The 23,437-nt window shown below is 38.9% G+C and overlaps 1 protein-coding gene across 1 annotated transcript in view; it reads right to left on the bottom strand.

Moving 5' to 3' along the window:
• Window positions 1–1,642: 1,642 nt before the first annotated feature.
• The window catches only part of LOC132784793 (homeotic protein ultrabithorax), a 91,409-nt gene continuing 69,614 nt past the window's right edge, over window positions 1,643–23,437 (bottom strand). The window contains 2 exon segments of the mRNA XM_060790648.1: window positions 1,643–2,006; window positions 2,008–2,249. Coding sequence (XP_060646631.1) covers window positions 1,944–2,006; window positions 2,008–2,249 — 305 coding nt within the window. The 3' untranslated portion in view covers window positions 1,643–1,943.

The following is a 23,437-nucleotide window of genomic DNA, read 5'->3' as shown; positions in this document are numbered from 1 at the left end:
GTTCTCTCTCTTTCTTTTAGCCACATTCTCCTTCCTCACTCTGCGTCATTTTGTAAATTTTACGTATATGTTTCATTTGTTTTCCATTAAAATCTATAACATTTAACTTATCTCATATCTCGCACTTTCTGTTCTTTTTTTTCATTTTGTTTTTATTTGCAATTATTCTCTTATTGTTTGTTGTTCATTTATACTCCGACTTTCATGTAAAATACATAAATATAAATATATATGTATGTATGTCTGTGTGTATATATATATTAATTTATTTTGTTGTTGAACCTTACGCACTAAATTACGTATACATCTTGTGAAGGTTTTTGTGGGTTAACCCTTTAGGTGAATCGAAACAGAAAGTGGATCTAAAGATACTAGTTGTGTGTATCTCAGAGTTTTTAGCGCAGTGAGCACAGCTCGTTGCTTAGCAGTGATACATTTATATATATATATATATCGCATTATCTCTTCTGATAACGTTTAGCATACATCTTACGAACAATTAACGAAACGAGATCAAAAGCAATTTTCCCGCAGTTTTCAAGAACTCTAAGCTCTCCTATATAGTGCTCCTATATAGAAATTAAAACAAATGAAAACCAACAATGTAGTAACTAAACTTGCAAAGAAACTAAAATAATAACACAATTATTTAATTCGTTTTTCTTTGATTTCTTCATTTTTTTTTTGTAGATTTTTTCAAAACCAATAATTTATTCGATTTGCCAAGTTGGCAAGTTTTTTGTTTTTTGCTTTTTGTTTCATATTTGTTTGTTTTTGTTTTATAGATAATCTCATAAACGCTTTTCATTAAACTAAACATAATAAAATTAAGATTTAATTTAGTTTAAAAAACTTTAAAAATTACTTAAAGAAAACAGCTTCACTTTTTGTTTGTTGTTGTTTTTGTTGTTGTGGTTGTTGCGGGCTTAGATGAAAACTAAACAATTTAATTTAAAATTAAACAGAGTTAACTAAAATTGCATTAACTTTAAGCACGAACTATACACATTTTTTTCATTTGAATTATTATTAATTATTATTATCATTATGCTTTTAATAATAATTATTATTATATTCTCTTGTTTGTTTTTTTTTTAGTTTTCTATAATGTTGTTCTTGTAATATACTTTTACTTTGCAAACAAATTCTATTTATATTTAAGTTAAATTTTCAATAGTTTTCATTCGCTTTTTTGTTGTTGTTGTAAATTTTTACGTAATTTTTGTTTAGTTTCAATTAGTTTAAAAACGCGCCTTACAAAAATTCATATCAACAGAATTTAAATATGTTTTTTCTTTTAACATTTTTTTGTATGAGTATTTTTTTTTTGTTGTTTTTATATTTTTCAAAAAATAATTTAGACATAGCAGTAAGCAACAAAGGGTTTCTAAGTGGGGGGTCGAAGAAAAGGAGCAACATTTTAAACAGGGATTTTTTTTGATTTTGGAAAAAAAGAATATACAATAGTTAAAATCTTACGCTGGCAAAACAAAATGTTCGAAATGAATTTTACTTCTATGTTGTTCTTGTTGTGGAATTAAGTTGAAAATGAAATTTGTATTCGTATTGTTATTTTGTATTTGTATTTTTTGTATTCGTATATAATAATGTATGTATGCATCTATATAGGTAAGTAGATCTGTTTTTGTTTTTGTTTTTTTGCTGTTCACTACTTTTTTTTAATCTGTCACTTACTTAGGTCTAGTAAATTTATTTGTAAGTTTTTGTTGCTGTTCGCATTTACGTATTTTCGGTTGCTTTTTCAAACACACACACACATTTTTTTGTTAAATTTAAATTATCATTTTTTGCTGGTATACTCGTATATTATACACGTACAATATTCATACCGTATTTTTTAATTATTACTCGTATGCAATTAAGTTAAGTAAATGTTTTTTTGTTACAATATATTGTTTGTTTTGTTTTTCATTTAATTCATTCTAATTCTGATCTAAATGGCCGCCTTGCACCGCCGCCGCCGCCGCAGCTGCCGCCGCCGCTTTTTTGCGCCTGCGCCTGTTTCTCCTGCTCGTTGAGCTCCTTGATCGCCTGGATTTCCTTTTTCAATTTCATTCGACGATTCTGGAACCAGATCTTGATCTGTCGCTCTGTCAAACACAGCGCATGCGCCATCTCGATTCTCCGTCTGCGGGTCAAATAATGATTCGTGTGGAACTCCTTCTCCAACTCCAGCGTCTGGTAGCGGGTGTATGTCTGTCGGCCGCGTCTCCTCAGACCATTTGTGCCTATGGAAAATAGAGAAGAAAATGTGAGTTAGAAAGATCTTTGATCTCTAGCTTTCAGCTAGTCTCATTGGTTTATCCCAATACATTTGACAAATAAAAAAAAGACAAAGGCAGCAGCGAATGAGTGTGTGTGGGTTCAATTGCCTCATTTGGATCGTTTATAAACATTTCAGCAAGCATATTAAATTGAAAAATCATTTCGCAAAATTTGCAACAACTGTTCATTTATTGTTGCTGTTGTTGTTGCGCATTGGTCGTTGTCAAAACATAAATATAAATTTTTCAACAACGATCAGCCAACATTTTGACGTAGGCAGGCAACAAGCAACAAGCACAAAAAAATAAGGAAAAGCAGCACAAGCAAAGCAAAGAAAAAAAAAACATTTCATTTTTATTGCCATTGGCTGTTGCTTGGATTGTGGCTTCAAGTTACTGGTTGCTGGTTGCTGTTGGCTGTTGGCTGTTTGCAGTTGTATCTTTGGCGAGATCGTTACTTTAAATTGAACATTTGCTGCTGTGCCGCATGTTGCACGTTGCACGCTGCAAGTTGCGAATGCTGAGCTGACTGTCAGAGAGAGATTTCAGTGATGTTGCCGTGTGCCACTTAAAGTGCAGTTATGCCATTGTAATGCAACTTTAATTGGCAACTCACAAACTCGACAACAACTGAGACAAGAACAGCAATTGCCTCTCTCTCTCTCTCTCTCTCTCTCTCTTTCTCTATCTCCTCAGTGTGTGTGCTCTGCTATTGCTGTTGTGTTAATCTCTGATTTTAAATATTTATGAAGTTTAATTTGCCTCAAGTGCAATAACTCAATTTTATGTGTGTGCACACACACACTTACACACTCACACACTCGCACTGCATTATGCACAATCACAAGAGAGCTGAGGAGAGATTTTATCAGCGTATGCAACTTTCCGCCTCTCGTCGAGCTCCAATGGACAATGTTAAGTAACTTTCTGCAATTTTATTGGGGCGGCTCTCGTTCGCCGTTGTCTGGCTCTGTCTCTGGCTCTCTGACTCTGGCCCTGGCAAAATGTTAAGTTAAATATTATGAGCATTTATTATGTTATAAATTTGGCCTAAAGGTATTAACAAATTTATGCCGACACGAAAGTCATAAAGTGAAAACGCATTTATCTTTCACATTTGCCGAGTACTACACAAAAGGGAGTACGAGTGCAACAAATACATATACATACGTACATGTGTGTATGTGTGTGTGTGTGTGCGAACACACGTTGAATAAATGGCGAGAAAATTTTATAGACTATAAAAACGATATGAAAATATAATTTTCACCACGCAACAAAGAAATTATCTACATAGTATACACATGTGTACATATGATTTTATTTGTTTATATTGCATTTATGAAATTGCAAACAAAGCTGAGAATATTTCATTTTTAATGTGCGAGAAAATTGCCAAATTTGTGTCATCTGACTTATCGCCTACTTTACAGCACTTAATCCATCGGATTGATGGCGAGCAGTGGCACATTTTACAACGTATTTGGGCTTTTGTTACAGTTGCTCTGAATTTATTTAGTATTTATTTGAGACTATTACAAGTTTCATGTATTTAGTATATATATAATATATATAGTATATATTTCGAATATGTTTAGTATTTATTTAGTATATAAATTTAGTATTTATTTTATATACTTTGTGTATATTCAGTATATATTTAGTATTTGTTCATTACATATTTTGTATTTATTTGAGATTCATAAGTTGCAGATTTTACAATGTATTTGGGCTTTTGTTAAGATGCTTTGAATTTATTTAGTATTTATTTGAGACTATTATAAATTTGATTTATATAGTGTATATTCAGTATATATTTAATATTTTTTCATTATATGTTTAGTATTTATTTGAGATTGATGGCTATAAGTTGCAGCTTTTCAATTGTTGTTGGCCTTTTTTTGAGTTTTTTGGCAATTATTTAGTATTTATTTGAGACTATTACAAGTTTCATGTACTTAGTATATATATAGTATATATATAATATATATTTCGTATATATATTAAGTATTTATTTGAGATTATTGGCCAGCTACAGTTACAGCTTTATATATTGTTGATTGGCTTTTGTTGAGTTTTTGTGATTTTATTTAGTATTTACTTGAGACTTTCACAAGATTAATATATTCAGTATATATTCAGTACATGTTCAGTATAAATTATGAATATATTTATTATACATTTAGTTATATTCGGCGCGAATTTAGTATTTTTAGAATACTATATTTAGTATTTATTTAAAATCAAATCAAATCAAAATCAAATTGCAGAGCAGAAAACCCTTCTGTTGGTTTTGCTCATTTTATTTGTCGACTCAACCACTAAAATTAGTTTCTTCTTTTCAATTTCAGTCAGTTCCCTACTTCTTAACTCCTTCCACACTTAAAATGCAAATAAAAGAAATAAAGTGAGCATCCGTAAAGGCATAAATAAATTTATTTAGCACTAAACCTGTTTGCTGATTAACTTAAATCTCAACGCGCGTCTTTCGCTCCAATGCTCCAATCCCCACTCACTCTCTCACTCACTCACTCACTTAGCTCCAGCTGAGGATGTCCTGGCGCATGTCCTGTGCCTGTGGAATACATCACGCTGAGGTTGGCAAAAGTTTCATTTTATTTAGGAGGCAAACCGAGCAAAGAAGGCAGCGAGCAGTAAGCAGCAAGTACGTGAGTTTGAGCTCAACAATTTTAAATGGAATTTGTCACGCGCCTTCGCCACGTCTGCCACGCCTCACACCCCTTTCGCCTATCATCCCCTACACTCATATATACTTATATATTCGTATAGTATATGCAAAAATGAACTTTTTACCAAAAGTTTGCTTCTATTTTTTTTCCAGCTTTGGGTTATTCTTTTCTTCCTCATTTTTGTTTTTTTTATACTTTCTGTTGGCTCTGGACAAGTTTTAAATTTATTATGCGAAAAAGTGCGAAATTCATTTTGCTGGCTCACTCTTCTTCTTCTTCTTCATCGTCTTCGTCTCCTGCTGCGTTGCGCCATTTTCTTTTTGTCGACTTTCGGAGCATTTTTGTGTATTTCTAAGTACATAATTTAAATGTTGGTATGCCAGCAAGGGAAAGAGGGAAAGTGGGGGAAGGGGAGACTTCAACTAGACAATAAAACTTTGTATGGCAAGGCGCGAAATTTCTTCTCTTTTTAGATTATTTAGACACAAGAGTGGAACAGTCGTATTTTCTATTTGCCGAGATACATTTTCAAGGTTTCATGTCTACGCCGCTGACGGGCTGATTTTCCTTTTTATTTAAGTGTGGAAATGTGTGTGGAGCGGGGAGTTGGAGTCACTTCTGGGTAGCAGCTGCGCCCGAGCGCAGAGTAGAAGTACGTGTTGTATTTTTTAACTTAAATTCCTGCGGGATTTAAAGTTTTGACAGTTTACGTGTTTGCCTTCTGCAGCGAACTTTGAACCGAGTCGAGGAGCCGTCGGCGGAGAAGTCACTCCCCACGTCCCCACGTCTTTGGCCAACTGCCACACACAGTAGCTCCATCTCTCTCACACTGTGGCTATCTGTCTTGCTTTCTCCATTTGTCTGACTCACCCCTCTTCTGGCCCAGGGCGTTGCCAATAAATCTTCAGGTGACGGTGACTCCATGTTGCATGCGGCGCAACGTGTGATCTATGCTTCTATTATAACTATTTATATACAGACAGAGATACACACAGATACACACACATACACACATGTGCGCATGTGTGTGCTGTGGCTACAACTTATATTTAATTCGATTTCGAGACAACTTCCCAAAATTCGAAACGCTCCCTCTCTCAGCTCTCTCTCTCCCTTTTGACCGTGCTCTAATTTATGTTTTGTTGTTGTCGTCGCCATCGTCATCGCCATACAAAAATTGTCACGCACGCGCTCGAAAGTGAGAAGAATCCATCGTGGAACACGTCGTCCAAAAACAAGAACACTTTTCTTAATCAGACAACAATTTCTCTTTTTTTTTAATTTTTAATTTAAATTCTTTGGAACAGCAAACAGCTTAGCTGGAAAAAGGGGTGTGTTCAGCAGAATGTGGCAAACTAATCGATAGAAATTAGCTGGAATTCAGTTTTGAGTTTTAGAAATTGATTAGAGATCTATATTAAGTAAAGAAATGGCAGTCAATTCTATGGTATTTAGCCAGCTTAATAAAAATTGTACATGCAAAAGTTCTTGCTCGAAATTATTTCAATTATGTGTCTGACAGAATACGCTCTTGAATTTAAGGTCTACAATATGGAATTTTCCATTCTATTCAAAAATTTAAATATTGAAAGACTTTGCTATTGAATTTTAGATCTACATTATAGAACTTTCCATCTATTCGAAAATTTCATATACTGAAGAGTTTAACCGAATTCGCTTTATTTATATTTGTATAACAAAATTTTAGTCAATTCTACAAACATAAAATACCTCAATAAAAATTTTGAAATGCTAAACTACTTGCTAATAAACCTTTTAATTAAAATCTGGAAGATTTCGCTCTTTAATTCCAGATATACATTAAAAACCAAAATATTATTATAAATTATATTATTATAGTTAATTCACTGACAACAAAAATACTTAAACAAAACTTCTTGTTCGGCATCAAACTTCATTCTAAAGATGTCTCTACAAAAAGTGTTGCTAGTAAAAACTTTCACATATTCAATATGGCCAAAGCTCGTAAATTTGTCGGCCATTAAAAATCGTATAAATTTCCAAGTTATTTATTTCAGTTGTGAGCAGACTGCTCAGCTCTTGGTTGTTTATCCTTTTTGTCTTGCTGCTCAGCTGGCAGTTTGACTCAAGGCCAAGTTAGAATGCTGGACGGAAGTCGTTCAACCGGAAATTGTCTTGACAGAAACCCTTTGGCCAAAAAGCCAAGCACACACACACATGCACAGATCAATAGAAAATCGATTAATTGAGTGTATGATATCTTCTTCTATGTTCCCCTTTTGCGTTGTTCAACAAGCTGGCTCGCAGTTTGTTCGCAATTTAATTAAATCTATTTTCGTGCGTGTTGCTCGTGGGCGTGTTTCACCTCACGATATCGAATATATATATATTTCGTGTATATACTTCAATGTTTTAGCTACTCTCGAGTGTGTGTGTGTGGCTATGTGTCGATAAAACAATTAAATGCGCCCGAGACGCACAAAAGCCGCAGAAAGTCAAAGTCGGAGGCTGATTGCGAGACGGAAAACTAATTTTCCGCACTGCCAATCGAGGCGCACTAAATCTGTCAATTAAATTGGCCGCAGGGAGTGCAAATCCCCAGTGCGTACACAGAGATAGTGATAGAGGGGGAGAAAGAGACGAAGCGACTGCCACAGTTTCCTCAGACGTGATTATGGTTTTTGGTCTATGCCTACAATGAGTCGATGCCTCCATTTCTGGTCATGTTGCATATTGATGCTTGCGGTGGCAAATGCGCAATTGAGTTGCAATTGCGAACACGAACGCAATCTTCGAGATACATCTGCAGCAAATGCATGTGTGTGTGTGTGTGGTTTTCGAATTTTGAGCTACACGTTTTGGGTGTGCACAGCTGCAGACAACACACACACACTCACACTAACACACGTGCACTTGCATCTCAGTCGGAATTTCAATTTTTCTTCTAACAGGCGCAGGCAATCAGCTCTTAATTGCACACACATACAAGTTGAGGGAGTTGTTGTTGTTGTTGTTGTCGTTGGCGACACTTTGGTAATTGACTTTGTTTGAATTTGTGATGCGACTGCAACGATTCTTAATTCCCATTCCCTTTCCCATTCCCATGATCGGAGCGTAAGCCAAAATGATGTGCCAAATATGATTAAGCTTCACTTCGTGGCGCGTTCAGCCTACAAAATTGTCTGAATACTTCTCATAATTGCACTCGACGTCGAATTCACTTTGTTCATTCCTCTGGTGAAATTTGGCTGACGCGATAAAAATCAGCTTATCTCAGCTTCTTTCTTTCTTTCAGCCTTTTTTTTGGGGCACGCATTTTATACTTTGTTGTTTTTTTTTTTTTAGGGCAATTTTAAGGTGCAAGCGCGCGGCTCAATGGCCGCCTCTTCAGCTGCAGGGGTTGGAGGCAAACCGGTTTTTGGTCAGTGACTGCGGCATGGCGGCAATTGCAGCTCACGCATGCGCAGGACATTCAACAGACGGACATATTGCTCGTCATTAAAGTAATTCATTGCTCCGCCAAACTGCGGACCTGCGAGCTGCGGTGGCAACAGGTAGCTGCCCATGTGGCTGCATCATAACAACAACTCTGATCACCGATCACTGACCATTGGTGAAGGGCATTTCATTTTGAATTATGCGTTTTCAGTGCTGCAATTAAGCTGATGTGGCAAACTTCAGGGTTGTGATGTAATGCGAGATAGTGAATAAGCAAATATGTGTTTAAAATGTTGGTTTTATTAAGTCCAGCCAGTGGCTATTTTTCAAGGAATATTCCCAAAAAATGTTTTTTAATTTCTGCTTGAATATTTATGTGGAACTCAAACGTCATAACCGTTTGAAACACGTTCTATGCTTTAATTAAGTAGTTAAAAGAACAATATGCCGATGATTTAGCTTTACACAATTCATGCTTGACTGCCTAGTAACATTTTTTTTTTTTTTTTTTTTGGTGGGTTTCACTTTCATGTTACGTTTGAAATGAATTGGCCGCCATGTCACGGCAATTAAAATAACATTTTCAAACAACGAAAACAAAATGAATATATCAGCAAATTTATTGTCTCTGCTTGAATACTTATGCTGCATAATAATTCCATCATTGACTCCGAGGGTCCGATGAATGAGTGACTGACGCCCCACTAGATGACTAGATTGACCCAGTGAAACATTTTGAAAAAAAAAAAACGCGACGAAGCCGAACAAAAAGCGCTGCGGGTTTATCTTAATAGCTCAATTAATGAGCGATGCCGATGCGAAGAACGCCCCAACAACAAAAATTCAACAATATTTTTTGAGCAAGAAACACGCAACACGCCATTTCCATATTCACAGATAGAGCTGAAGCTACAGATGAAGATAGAGAGATAGTGAAACATCAACATATATAGAAATAGATAGAGGGATATGTGTGTGTGTGTGTGAGTGTGTGGAACGCCTTCGTCGCTGTCGTGCCTTCATTTAAATAATCAACGACTCTATTTTGGCTCGATTTCATGTCGAAGCGACAGCTGGCGGAACGCACTGAGAGAGATACAAATACAGCTAGAGATACAGATGGAGATACTTATGCGGATGCGAGATACTGTTAGCAGCTCAAAAGGCAAAGCGAAAAGCATCAAATGAAGTTATTCAGTGGATTCTCAAACTCGATGTCGGACATTATAAATAAATAAATAAGTGGCATCGATGTCAAACTGTTTCCCATATCAAGGGGCAGCATCAGCATCAACAGAGAGCAACAGCAGAAGGAGTCTCATAATGATGCCGATGATGATGATGTTGTCCAGCAAACAGTTTTATATATACATACATATTTTCAATTTCAGAGTTCATTAGACAAAAACTAAAAATTTGCTTCGTCTGACATCATCGACAGCTTTTGATTTCTATCGTCATTTGGGAGTTATGGAGCATGCCTAGGCAAAACGGAAATGTGCAACATTTCCGCAGGCTCTTCTTTTTCCCCGATTGTTTGTTGCTGAGCAGTCGCAAGTGTCAAACATAAATTACGCTGTGCAACACAAAATGGCCGCCAATGGCTTCTGATAAGCGGCACAGATGTGATTATTTATTGTGGAGAGCGGCTCTGAGGGTGAACGCACGCAATCTTCCCAAGATACCAGATACATTTCGCTGTATCTGTATCTTTTAATTGCATTTGGTGAGCGCCCCTCAGATTTGACACGCCCACTCGTTTAACTGGCTGCCACTGCCACAGCAGCATCGTATCTTATCGCTTTGGGGCATCGCATCGAATGCGTTTTTAATTGCTTTTCGTATACAAGTTTTTTTTGTTCTTCTCTTGCTGCCATTTTGAGAACGTGGCAACCGTTTGTCTATCAAAGACTTTTGAGTGCCTCATAAGCCACATAATTAGTGGCAAGTATCAAGTTTAATATGCCAACACCTTTGGCAACTTCATTAAGGGCGCATAAAAGTAAACAAGCCAAAAGTGTCGGAATTTCACACATAATTGGCACTTGAAGTTTTATTTTTATTTCCACTCCCCTCACCCAACAAAAAAACCAAACTAAACGACAAACTTATGTTACTCACTGTGTGGGCGAGCCACTGAGGTGAAGTGAGTAGAGGGAGAGGTGGAGAGGGGGATGCGGTTTCGAGAGCAGCTGCTTTCGGGCATAAGCCAAAACATTTGAGCTTCCTTTTATTTTACTTTTTTTTTTTTGCCCTGTTGCCATTGTTTCTGCCATTTGCTGTGTGCAAAAGTGAAAGTTTAGTGCAACATTTCTTTTGGGTGTTTGTTTTTTTTTTCTTCCTTTTCTGTGCGACTTTTTTTCAGCTTCTCAACTGGATTTTTGCCCTTCTATTTTTGTTGCTGCTGTTGGCTGCTGGAACGTGTGAAACTAGCAGTTAATTTCCGAGTCTGCAGTCGGCGTTCATATTCCTATTGCTATTGCGATTCCACTTCCAATTCCTCTCTATTCCTATGCCTGTCTCGTCCATTTCGAAAGTTGCACTGTGTGTGTGAGTGTGTGTGTGCGTGTGTGTGCAGAGGAGAGTTTGTCGTTGGAAAGATTTATGAGCAAATTGCTTTTGCGCAAAATCAACAAAAACACCAGCAAGCATAGTGGGCATAACTGTTGGAAAACTTGGTTTGAAAATTCTGCAAAAATTCTCTATCAAATTTGGCCATTTGTTCCACTGTTCGAGTGCCATTTCGCACTTTTGTCAACGTGTTTCGCAATCAATAACATTTGCGCAAGTGAATTACTTGCTATTGTTTCTTTGCTCATCCCTTGCAACACACAACAATTTACAGTTGCAGTTTGGGAGAGTTAAAAGAAAGTAACAAAGAGCGGCGTCTCTTTCCCCCGTTGCCATGGGATCTGTTTTTATAGATTTATGATGGTTTATAATGAACTTGTAAAGTAATTATGCGACGGGTTCACTCGTGTGCACCACTGACACCACCTTCCACTCCACCACCGCTCCACCACTTTCTTGCTCACCTTTCGCTATAACTCAGTCGCAACCCTTTTCAAAAAATCCTTCTTCGCGTTTCGCTCTCGCGAGTATGTGAACATTTTTGTACTGACAGAAGGAGCAACCACTCAACCCACTCTCAACAACCACCCGAGCCACCCACCCACCTCTGCGTCTTTGGGCGCCGTTTACGCTTGTAATTACACGCTTCATTGTTGGCCTCTCATAGTGTGTGTGTGTGAGTCCAGGCAGCATCCTTGGAGCAGGAGCAGGAGAAGCTCCATTTTCATGTTGTTTCGTCGCCTCACTTTGGTGTCGTATATCTCCGTTCTAATTGGGTTTCGTTGTGCGCTGAGCACGCTAATGTCAACCTTGTTGTCTTGCCCAGACCCTAGTCACGAGTCCTGAGTCCTGAGTCCCAGTCCCAGTCGCAGGTCCTGTTCCTATTCCTGCTCCACTCTCAGTCTCAGCCTCAGTCTCTGTCTCAGTCTTGGTCCCAGTCCCAGTCTCGAGATTCACTTAGCTCATGCACATGCAAAACAAAACGTACTCCAAAAACTCTCACACACTTACTCCACCAAAGTGCCATTAAAAGGGGGCTGTGAGCGGGGAGGGGGAGTGGCAGTGTGTGGGAGTTCGTATGCTGCTTGAGCATAAAGGAAACGGAAACGTTAAGCTTCGTCGCTTCTTGGGCTGCTCTGTCGCCAGCCTCCGTCTTCGTCTCAGTCAAAGTCTCAGTGTATCTCTCTCTCTCTCTCTCTATCACTCTGACTGTCTCCGTCTCTCTCTCTTTGTGTTCAGTTGAGTGTGTGGAAGCTGCCTGCTGAATTATGTTGCATGCTTTTAGGTGATTTAGCACACGTTTGTATGCAGAAACGTCTGCAACGTTTTGCTTTATGCATTGTTTAACTAATATTTTCGAAAATCTTGCTGAGAATTATGAACTGTCTTTCCTCCCGCTACCAGCTTCTCTTTCTCCCCCTCTCTCCCTCGCTCTGTGTTTCTCTGCTCTGTGTGTTCGTCTAGCTGGCCACAAGACAAAGTTTCTTTATTTTGCTGCTTGCCAATTTCACACTCTGCCAAACGCTGCTGGGCCAGCAATAACTTTCAGCCAATAGCTGCTTCCTCCTCCCCCGCTCTTTAGCCCCCAACAAAAAGGGGTCAGCAGCGGGGGCAGCCAAAAGACTCTACTCTGCTGGCAAAGACAATGCTGACCCCACCCGCTGATGTTTTGCTAGCCACTGGGGGAAAAACAAAACAATATCGATTGGTCAGTTTTTGAGAAGATTTCATAAACAAATTTCTAGCTTTTTTGTGGCTTAAATTACGGTAAGAAAACATATGAGAAACATAACTAATTTCTGTTGGATAGAAGAATCTGGTTAAAAAGAAAACAATTTATCATAATCTTATGATATTTCTGTATAATATTTTGAATGCATTTTTAACAACTTCGAGTTATGGCAGATCGTCTTATTTATGTGTGCCTTAAATTGAGTTTGAAAATCTACAAATTTATAAAAGGAAATACAATTTTTTTTGTTGCATTGAACTATTTGCTTAGAATAAAAAGAGTTTTTTTCCGTAATATAATGATTGAATTATTATGGTTAATATTTATGCTTTATATAATCAATGTAACTTTGGAGTTGTTGCAGAACTTTCACAAACTTCAAGAGCCTACAATTTTTTATTTAAAATAACAAATAATTTATATTTCTTATACTATTTTTTTAAACTTATTTATTTGTACATTTAATAGACTAACTTTCTTTATATTATATCTATTTTTGGCGCTATTCAAAATGAATTTGCTTTCTTTTTCTTGCTGGCTATGACAACTCTTCAATTTATTTGTTGCTATGCTGGCTGTCTACCTCAGCTAAGCTCCCGCTGTTCTAGCAGATTTTGCACAGTTTTTTTTTTTTTTTTTTTAGAAATTATGGTTCAGCGCCTGCCACGCTTATTAACTAAAGCGAATGGCGGCTGTCACTTGTAAATCAAAGTCAAAGTCAAAGTCAGAGGCAGAGTCAGACTCAGAGTTGGGAGTCTGGGAGCAGCCCACAAGTTGCGACAGTTTGCGGCAGTTTCAAGACTCTTTTTCACATATTAAAAAATCCCTACAACGTTTTGCATAAAAAATAAAGCACACACACAGATATACAGATACAGATACATTGTGTGTGTTGGTGTGTGACATCATATCGTATATTGTCGCATGAATTTACGTGACCATATGTTGTCGCTGGAGCGCATAAATTCCAAGGGGCCACAGACTGGGCGACGTCGACGGCTTCAAGTGGAACTCTCAGAGTTGCCACCCCCCCGCGCCACTCCACCTCAGACAGAGCCGGTGGCAACCCTTGCAAGTGTTGATAACTCACCAAGTTTTTTTTTTACTGCATATGCAAAGCAACAACAACAAGAACTGGGAAAAATGGAATTGAATTTATTGAATTTAATTTGAAATCGCACAAGAGTCAACAACAGCTGGCACTTGGCTCTCGATAGTCAGATAGTCTGATATTCTCTCTTAGCTATAGTACTATATATATCATTAGATCCAAAGCCGAAGCAGCTTGCCAGCCATATGAATATTTAAACTCGCATTTTGGAGGGGGCGCATTGGACTAATGAAGCTGCGCGAAATTCGTTTTTAATTGCGAACTGAAAATCCCGAAGATGGCGGCCAGAAAAATTTGCTTTTAATTGCCGGCAAAACGGCGAACGAAACGAATCCTCCTCCGGCACAGACCTTGCCACTTGTGTTCTTTTTTTTTTTTTTGTATAGTCTTTTCGGCCGCCCCCAAACTCGATTTTGCAGCTAATGGATGGCGGCAAAGCTGTTGCCCAGAGGAGCAGGCGAAGGCATCGGTACAGCAGCCAATTAAAGGCATGACATAAATCCAGATGTGACTTGTATTGGGTGTTTCCGCCTGCGGCCCACATTCTCTCACTCGCTGCCACGCTGCCACGCTGCCTCGCTGCACAAAAAGACAGCGCCAAAAAATGTTCAAGATTGTTGCTTGAACAAAACAAAAAGTCGAGGAGGAAAACTTTGCAACAAACCGAACCCAAAACCAGGCCCAGACAACCCAAACAACCCAACTTCAAACCAACCAACCAAACACTCGCTCGCTTTTCATGCTCACGCCCGTCGTTTCATTTTATAATGTTTTTTTTTTCGTACTTTTTTACTTTTTTTTGTATTATTGCATTGTACGAGTATTTTTCTACTTGAGTTGGCAGCGAAACAATTGTTGTTGTTGTTCTGGCTGTTTCAACATGCACTTCACTTGCTGGCAAAAGAAACCGCAGCTTATGTTAGTATCTTTTGCCTTCTTCTGCACGATACGATACGCTCCTGATACCGTTTTGGATTCATTCCCCGAAAAAAAGCTGAACGATGCTTCCTTTGGGGAATACTGAGCAGCCCCGCCATGCTTCTTCTTCGTCTTCTTCCGCCCCTCTCATGCGTCGTCGTTGCTACATTAAAATTCTTCCCAGCCCGGAGTCCGAATACAACAAGAACGAGTACGAGTCCGATTCCGAGTCCAAAGTTAACTAATTTATGTCGGACGACTTGAAATTAATGAATAAATGGCGGGGGCGCTTAGACGAATGGCCAGGCCATGCTTGGAAATATGTAAATTACTTGGCAAAAAGAAAAAAAAAAACCAACAAACAAACAACAAGAAGAAGAATACGAAACATGCAAAGAAAAAATGCCACACGCAATCTTTGGAGGGCAATGTAAAGTTTTCTATGCCCCCCTCTCGTATTACCATTTATAAAGTGCAAATTACTTGGGGCAGCTGAGAATACCTCAAAGTCTATGAATAGTCGTTAAAAAAAAACAAAATTTTGTGCTTGAAGAGATTATTTGAATAAAAATAATAATGACAATTTTCATAATATTCAAAGAAGCTCTAGAGAAATGTACTCGTAATTCCATGGATTATATATTTATCTATCATTATTCAGAGTGCGTTGCAGTAAATTCAAAATGAAACCCTCCGAAAACTTATGTTCCCAAGAACAATTACAGCAGCAGCAGCAGATGAAAGCAATAAAATTAATAATCGCAATTAATATGATTTCTTCTTATCGAGTCGCGCAATTAAATTTGCTCAACATAAATCGAATATGCCTGAGAAACAGACGGAGGGAAAGAACGAAGAGCGGACATCCAATGGGGTTCCTGCTTCGGGTGCCATATTAAAAATGCCCGCATTTGGCTGTCGACTCCTGCTCCTCGGTTCGGCAAACAAAAGTTGGGCAATTAAATTTGGTCCGACACATGACGACAATGGGGTAAAATGCAAGTAGCAAATGAGAAGCCAGAATGTGGGTGGGCAAGGGAAGGAGCAGAGATGGGGGAGTGAGAGAAAGAACAAGATAAGTGGCTCGGAAGACGCAGCTTGGGCATTATCTTTGGGCAAACAGACATGACAACGCGCAGCACAAATAATAAATCGCATAAAATATAATTATGAAATTTGTAGCTTGTTTGCCCACAGAAGCAGAGGGGTGGCCCATGAGGCGGGGGGAGACTAGTGAAGGAGGAGGGGGAGGTGCAGTGCACTGAGTTAATACGCGGCTGTAATTAACTTGTGATTTATTGGTTCAAGTTTTTAGCGCTACGACGCTTCATTGGACCGCCTTCGTTTCTTTTCTTTGGCTTCTCTCTTTTCTTTATTTTGCTGCTGCTGCTGTTTCTTTCTTCTCCTGCTGCCCTTTCTTCTGGTAGTTCCTTTCTTTCTTTCTGTCGCGCTCTTGGTTCATTTTGTAAACTTTCTCCGGGTGCTGCTTTATTCGCAACAAAATGTCTTAAAAGTAAAGCTAATTTATAAGAAGCGAGCGACTCGCATTCGACTCGCCGCCCGAACGCCGAAAGGAATGCTTTCGCCCACCGCCCAACGCCCACCTTTAATATTAAATGTTACACCAGGGACACATTTCGATGAAATATTTCGTAAAAAAGTGTCTACGGTCGAAAAATGCGAGTCTGAGCCGCTCTCCTATTCTGAGCTGCTCAGCTTCTTCACCTTGTTTGGCCAATGTCTTGGCAGCCACTTCTACTTCTTCATGCTTTTTTTTTGGGCGCCAAAAACTTTCTCCTTGCGGCATTCATGAGCTCCAGCTTCAGCTACAGTGCCACGCCTTCGCCGGCAGCTCGCAGCTCACGCACGTGGCAGATGCGAAGATGCTGCTGGCTGCTGCCTTCCTTCATTGTTGTTGCCATTATTTTTCGCCCTCGCTTCCATTGTTCTTGTTGTTGTTGTTGTTTTGTCAAGACGTGCCAGAGTGGGGTAGTGGGTGGAGAGGAGGGGGAAGGTGGGGAGGTGGGCCTTGGCACAGCACAAGAATTATTACCGACCAAATAAGCGATATTTCTCGAGGGATGAATGTGCTTTGGTGCGTGTTTTATTTTATTTCGTTGAGTTACAACCCGCCAGCTAACGGTACACGCTCTTGGCTAGGGGTTGGGCAGGGGTGTTCTCTCTGTGTATATGTATATGTATTTGTATGTGTGTGTGTACTAGTTGTGTCTTGGTACGCATGGCTGCCGCACAGCTAAAGGAGGCGCCTCAGCTGAGGCAGCACCAACAACAAAAAAAAGGCAGGGGAAATGTCGAATGCGAAATTAAGAAAACATGGCAGTAAAATTGGGTAATAAATCATTGGGTGTCCTCAAAGTGTTGCCTATATGTACTATCCTATATACATATATATATATTCTCGTGTACTTCGGCACAGTTGGAATTTGTTTCGCTACAAATTATATAGATTTTGCGCCACAGACACAGCTGCAAGATGTTCAAACAAATTTGCTAGCTATGCAAAAGTGTGTATATTAAATTGTGTTTTCTATTGAGTGGATAATTATTTGGCAGTTCTTTTTAATTCTATTATAATTAACTGTTTTTACTTTAACTAACCACCAAATTTCATAACGCTATTTCAAGTACTTCTAGAGATTGTCTGCCGAACCCTTTAGTATATATTGATAGGTTGATTCCGAACCACCTGGCTTTGTTTCCCGTAATCCCGCCCCGCTCAGATACATGTGTGTGATTAAAATGACGATATGAATGCATAATAATATCAGAGTTATGAGTCTTAGGCTGCCGCCAAAAAAAAAGTCAAGCTCATATCCTCATCCCCATTGACGCATAAAACTACAGTGAACTAAGCGGTGGGCGCAAAGTGCAGTTCCCCTTCCCCATCTCCTCCCTTTTCCGCCCATCAACGCCGGGTGAGTAAGTGAGCTGAACTTTGATGCCGCCACATTCTATTCGCATTTGCGAGAACGAGTGCGAGTACCTATGGCCATATATCTCGAATGGTCCGACTAGAACAGGCCGACTGTTATTTTGTGCGAGTCCGAAGCCGAAAAGCCGTAAAGCCAATGGCGAGATGGAGCGAGGGACGAGAGAGAGACGAGGGAGCAGGACTGGCGCAAAGACTGCCGCCGTTGCCTCTGGAAGATTTATGCAGTTCATATTCACATTTTCCAAACGCCGCATACCAGGCGCAGCATTCGAAACGAACGCAGGAGGCACTCGGCATCGAGGCATGCAGGCACTGCCACACTGCCACATGGATATCAACATTGTAAACGTGCCTAAATGTGTGCGAGCGAGAAAGACGAATGGCCCAATGGAGAGAGTACGAAAGAGAAGGATATGAAAGGCTAGTCGCAGTTGTTGAAGCTTTTTTTGGGCGCTGAGCATTGCAGTTTGCCGCTGTTGTTGTTGCTGCTGTTGTTGTTGTTGTGGCTATTGTTGTTGCTTGCCTCCTAAAAAACGACGCCACATTACAGTGGAATCAAATGAAGTATAATACTTCGAAATAATATTGATGAATAATTGCAATAACTTTAGCGGCACTTTGTAGCTTTTAAAGTTATACTAAATTTCACATAATAATAAAAAAAATAAATATATTTATTTCATAAATTAATGACACTACAAGTTTTGGTATATTTGCATTTCATTGTGACCCTAAAATATTATTAAATCACTCGCTTATGCACTTAAGTTGAACACATTAAAAATATTGCGTATACGCAGTGTAAGAACTTTATTGAAGCCAAACTTAAAATTTCAATGGCAGCAAATAAAATATTTTCACACCTCTAAATTCTATGCTTAATTTAATTCACTGTAACCACTGTGCACTGTGCCTGTTGGCCTAGCCTAGCCTAACTGAGCCCTGTCCATGAGCAAGTGTTGTAAGAGGAGGCTAGAGACTGGCATCGGTTCTGAGGCTGGGATTGGGAGTGTAGCAGAGAGAGCTCTGGTATGGCTGCTGCTGCTGCTGCTGGATGACTGCAGGCTCGTGCAAGCGTTTGGAACACACTGCATATTAAGTTATTGTATATTAGGTGTTAAATCAGATAAATTTTCGCATAATACCGCATACAGCACTCGGATTTTCAAAGATTAACGTGGCGCACACAGTCGTTGGTCAGTTGTTGTTGCTCTTGTTGCAAGTGTGTGCAAGTATGTGTGTATGTATGTGTGTGTGAGTTGAGCTGTGCTATGCTTGGGCTGTGGCTGCAGCATTTTGGAGCTGTTTTAATCATTTGAATGCTGCACATTGTTTTCAAACCACCCCGTTCAATGCAGCCTCTAAACACTGTTGCACTTTATTTGCGACGCTTTGTTGCTGAGTGTGAGTATTTGTTCGACTGTGTGTGTGTGTCTGTATGTGTGTGAGTGCGCCGAGACTGATAAACATTATTGCAGTCGGTTTATTCGAGAGTATTCGATTTCGCTTTGATCATTTGCCACATGCAATCGAGCGAGCATGAAAATTGCAATCCAAATTGCATTGTTAACAGATTATTAAAATGAAAATAAATTGATGCAAATTTATAATTGCACAAAGATTGCAAAAAACGAAAAATAATACATAAATATGCATGTTTAAGCAGCATTTGCTCGAAGTGAAGTTACTCATTAAAAAAGTTAAAGAATATTAATTCAAGAAATGAGAATTGACTAACTCCAAGTTTTAGTAACAGTTAAATTTAGTTAAGTTAACATTATAAGTACTCTTCTTTTCTCCACATCTACCATATACCCTATACAGTTTCTTAAACTGTAGGGTATATAATCGAAGTGCATGAAATTTGTCTGCGGGCGCTTCATTAAGGCGAAATATAATTGATGTTGTTGTTGCTGCTGTTGCTGCGGCTGTTGTATATTTAAAAATAAATTTCACTGTTATTAAACAAAAGCTATTGTGTTTTATGAAAAGCGCATAAATAAAATGGCAAAAAGGCGACGCAGCGCTTACTTTAATTTATTATGACAAGTTGCTCTGGCACTTTTATCTCTCGGCACACAAATTTTGCAGCCAGCCAACAGCAGCAGCAGCAACACACACAAACACACACATAAATATCTACATATAGTATATATATTTATATATATGTATATTTGATATTTATGCTAGAATGTGTGTGTATTATACAATACTATATATATATATATATATATATATATGTGCGCAATAAAATAGCCACAAAACAAACTCTGACCAGAAGCTTTGCTCTCTGCGAAAACTAACTGTCAAAGCGGCAACACACACACATACACAAACACACACTGATAAGAAACAACAACAAATTCTGGCTAGCACCTAAATGGCATGACAAATAAGTTGGCAATACAATTTACAGGCCATGAATGGAACAGAGCAAAGTTCACTAAAACTTCTCTCTCTTTCTCTTTCTCTGTGCAATTAGTTATTTAAATGAATAATTTGATTTCAGATTTAACAGATTGAGAAGTCTATAAATAATAGAAATAGATGGCAGCGATAATTCTACATGAAATATTTGTGATTATTAAACAGACTTAAGTATATTTGATAGCTATTTGATTACTGAATTCATATGCTGATTTATTTTACTAGTTATTTTTACACTACTTTGATTATGAGATCAGAAATCAGTTGCTTTTTGATATTATTATGGTTACAAATTCTGACAAGTTCACGTTTGACTTCGAGTCGAGGCTTAGCTGCAGCATAATGTGCTGCAACGTTGCCGTAAGCTTTTTGGGGCACTTGCATCCTGCACAGCGGGGCATGCATGGCCAAGTGGCAAGTAGAGTTTGGGTGACTGCGAAATTGCGGCCATAACTCATGGCCAATGAGTATGTGTTAAGATGGAGCAGAGCAGAGCAGAGAGAGAGAGAGAGAGAAGCGTGGAAATAAATTTGCAGATTAAGCGCATAAATAAGAACGAAACGGAGTTGCAAGAGGACATTAAGAAGAGTTCTCTGCACAGAGTGCAGAAGAGTGAGCACAAAATGCAATTGCAATGTAATTGAGGCGCGCACATATTTAATTTAATTTAATTTAATTTATAAGCAAAGTCTACAAAACTCGTTTCTGTATTAATAATATTTGCAAATTCGAAGAACAAGGAATGGTGAAGAGAACTGCGAATTATGCGGCGCGACGAAAGGCGGCTGCCTCAAGTTGATTGCAATGATTTGGGCCCTGCAACCCGCAGCTGCAGCTGAACGCGTTGCATGCAGCAACAGCGGCAACAGCAGACAGACAGGAAGGGGCACATAGGATAGAGTCGGACAATCGGATAGTTGGGAAAGATTGCAGCCAGGCAACTGGTCAGCAGGTTGCTCTGCCTTCTTCTGCCTGTTGTCGTTGATTTGTTTTGGCCATCGTTGTTGTTGTTGCTGTTGTTGTTGCGCGCTTTTCAAATTGCCCGTTGAACGTTGGTCGGTGGTGAGTAAAACGATTACCCGCCGGCTAGGCCTGCTTTGGTTAGAGTGCACTCTCGTATGTGTTGGAACAACTATTATTAAGCGCGTTCAGTTGTTGCTCTGCACATAGCATACATACATATATTTATACACACAAGTAGTTGTTGGTGTTTGCGGCCATTGTTCTGCTTTGCCTGGAAATTATTATTCGCATGCCAAAATGAATTGAGCTTGGCCGTTGAGACGCTTGGCAAGAGGCGACTCGACGACTCTCTTGGCATGCAACATGTTTAGTTTATTCATAAACTCACACTCACACTCATACTCACTCACACTCACACTTTGATCGGGTGTGAGTGCGTCGGCATATTCAAAAGTAGCCACATTAAATGAGCGCTGCGGCGCACTCAAATTGCCCAGTTATTAAGTAAATTGATTTTAAGTATGTTTCCCAAATTATTTGCTTCTAAATGTTTTGCTGCATTTTTTTTCTCCTTCTCCATCTTCTTGTTTCGCTTTCTAACATTTTACTATATACATATGTATGTTGCTGTTGCACTTGTTAGAGCAACCGGAACTATGGAGTTTTAGAGTTTGTGTGACTCGCAGTAAAAATTGATTGTTAACATCGCCTGCAATTTGCTTGCGATTTCCATTTAGATATGGCACAGCTAAAGTGCGGCATAAAATGTTGCAAGCTCAAAACTGCAATTAAGATTATGCCACGTAAAAGCAACAATTAATTTTTAAACACTCTTAAAGACTTGTTTCTATTTTAATTTAAGCCACCATCAAATTGCGTTCAACAATATTGTGAACAACTTTTGTGTGATTTTCTCCAAAGCACTCAAATAATTATCCACAAATGTCAGAGGTAAGCAATTGACTTTTTAAATTATATTAATTAACTGAGAATTTGCAATAGCTTGATTGCAATTTTTTAATGATTTTTACATATTTTTATACAAGCTATTTAATGGCAATAAAACTAGTTTGTAATTTATCTAAGATTGATTGCAAACTGTTAATGATTTGTAAACATTTTTATAGAGCTTAAAGTCTAATTTGCGTAAGCACTTTTAAAAGAATTTAAAATATATTTATTTAATTTTATTAACAGGAATGATAGCCAACACTTTTCTATAATTTTATAAGTCTTGCTTTTAATAACTCAACTGCTTATTCTATTAATTTTTTAAAGACAAATTATTGCTGCTTCAGTTTCTCTTTACATTTATGTTGCTTCTTCTACAGTTTTCCGGCCCTACAGCAGTTTTAGTCGATTACACATATCAGGGAGCATTAATGAAGATTTCTATTAACTGACGTTAAATTTAATTTAATTAAAAACTAACAACACACACATAACATGGCCAAGATGAGCGCATTACATGCAAAGTGCAAAAACCAACAGCAACAAAATTGTTAAATGATAATCAGGGAGTCGTCTTAACTTGAGATGGGGAGCAGCAGCTGCAGCCACTTGTTGTTGAAGTTGTGTGTTGTGTTTTGTGTTGTGTTTTGCGTTGCGTTACATTGTGTTGGCAGCAGCAGTCAATGAAAATGCTTCATAAACAGTGCAATTAAACTAATGACTGTGCCAGGTACTGCGATCGCTGGCAGCGCATTGGATAGCGACCACACACGAAGACGAAGAAGAGACTTCAGCACCGGTTCTACTCGTTCATCAGCAGCGAAGGCTGCTTTTGGCACTTGTGCATATGATTAGCCATTCGCTGAGCTGTGTTGAGTTGAGTTGCGGCTACGTGAGTCGGTTGCTGCCACGTGCAGCGCGTTGCAAAGTGGTTGGCTGATGAAATGCCCGCGATTGTCTAATGGGTCGCCAAATGGGCAAAAGCGGCTTCCACTTGGTTGAGGAGGCACAACTGATGTATTGCTTCAAGTCCACTCAAGCCATTGCAAACTCCGGCTGCTGTTGCTCTTTGCCATGTTTATGGTTGCCATGGCAGCAACAGCAACATCATCGAGTAGCTAACCGGTTTTTTGGTTATCTTAAAAACCCGACTCGAGTCAGGTAAAGAGCAAGAGCAAGAGCAAGCAACAGCAGCCGGTTCCGAGTGGTCGCCTACTGTGCTACAGCCTCGTAGCTGGCTCGTCGCTCGCTTGCTCGCATGTTGGTGGTGGCTTTAATGGCTTCCGCCAGCGGATCATAGGAGTGAAATAAATGGCCAGACGGAACCAATAAACGTCGCGCGTTGTGCGTTCAACGCTCGTTCAGCCGAAATGAGTTAAGAACTGTGGACAGTTTCTGCAAGTCGTTGACTCATTG

Source organism: Drosophila nasuta, chromosome 2R (genome assembly GCF_023558535.2).
Source record: "Drosophila nasuta strain 15112-1781.00 chromosome 2R, ASM2355853v1, whole genome shotgun sequence".
Classification (NCBI taxonomy): Eukaryota; Metazoa; Arthropoda; class Insecta; order Diptera; family Drosophilidae; genus Drosophila; species Drosophila nasuta.
This window is presented reverse-complemented; position numbering and strand designations above follow the sequence as displayed.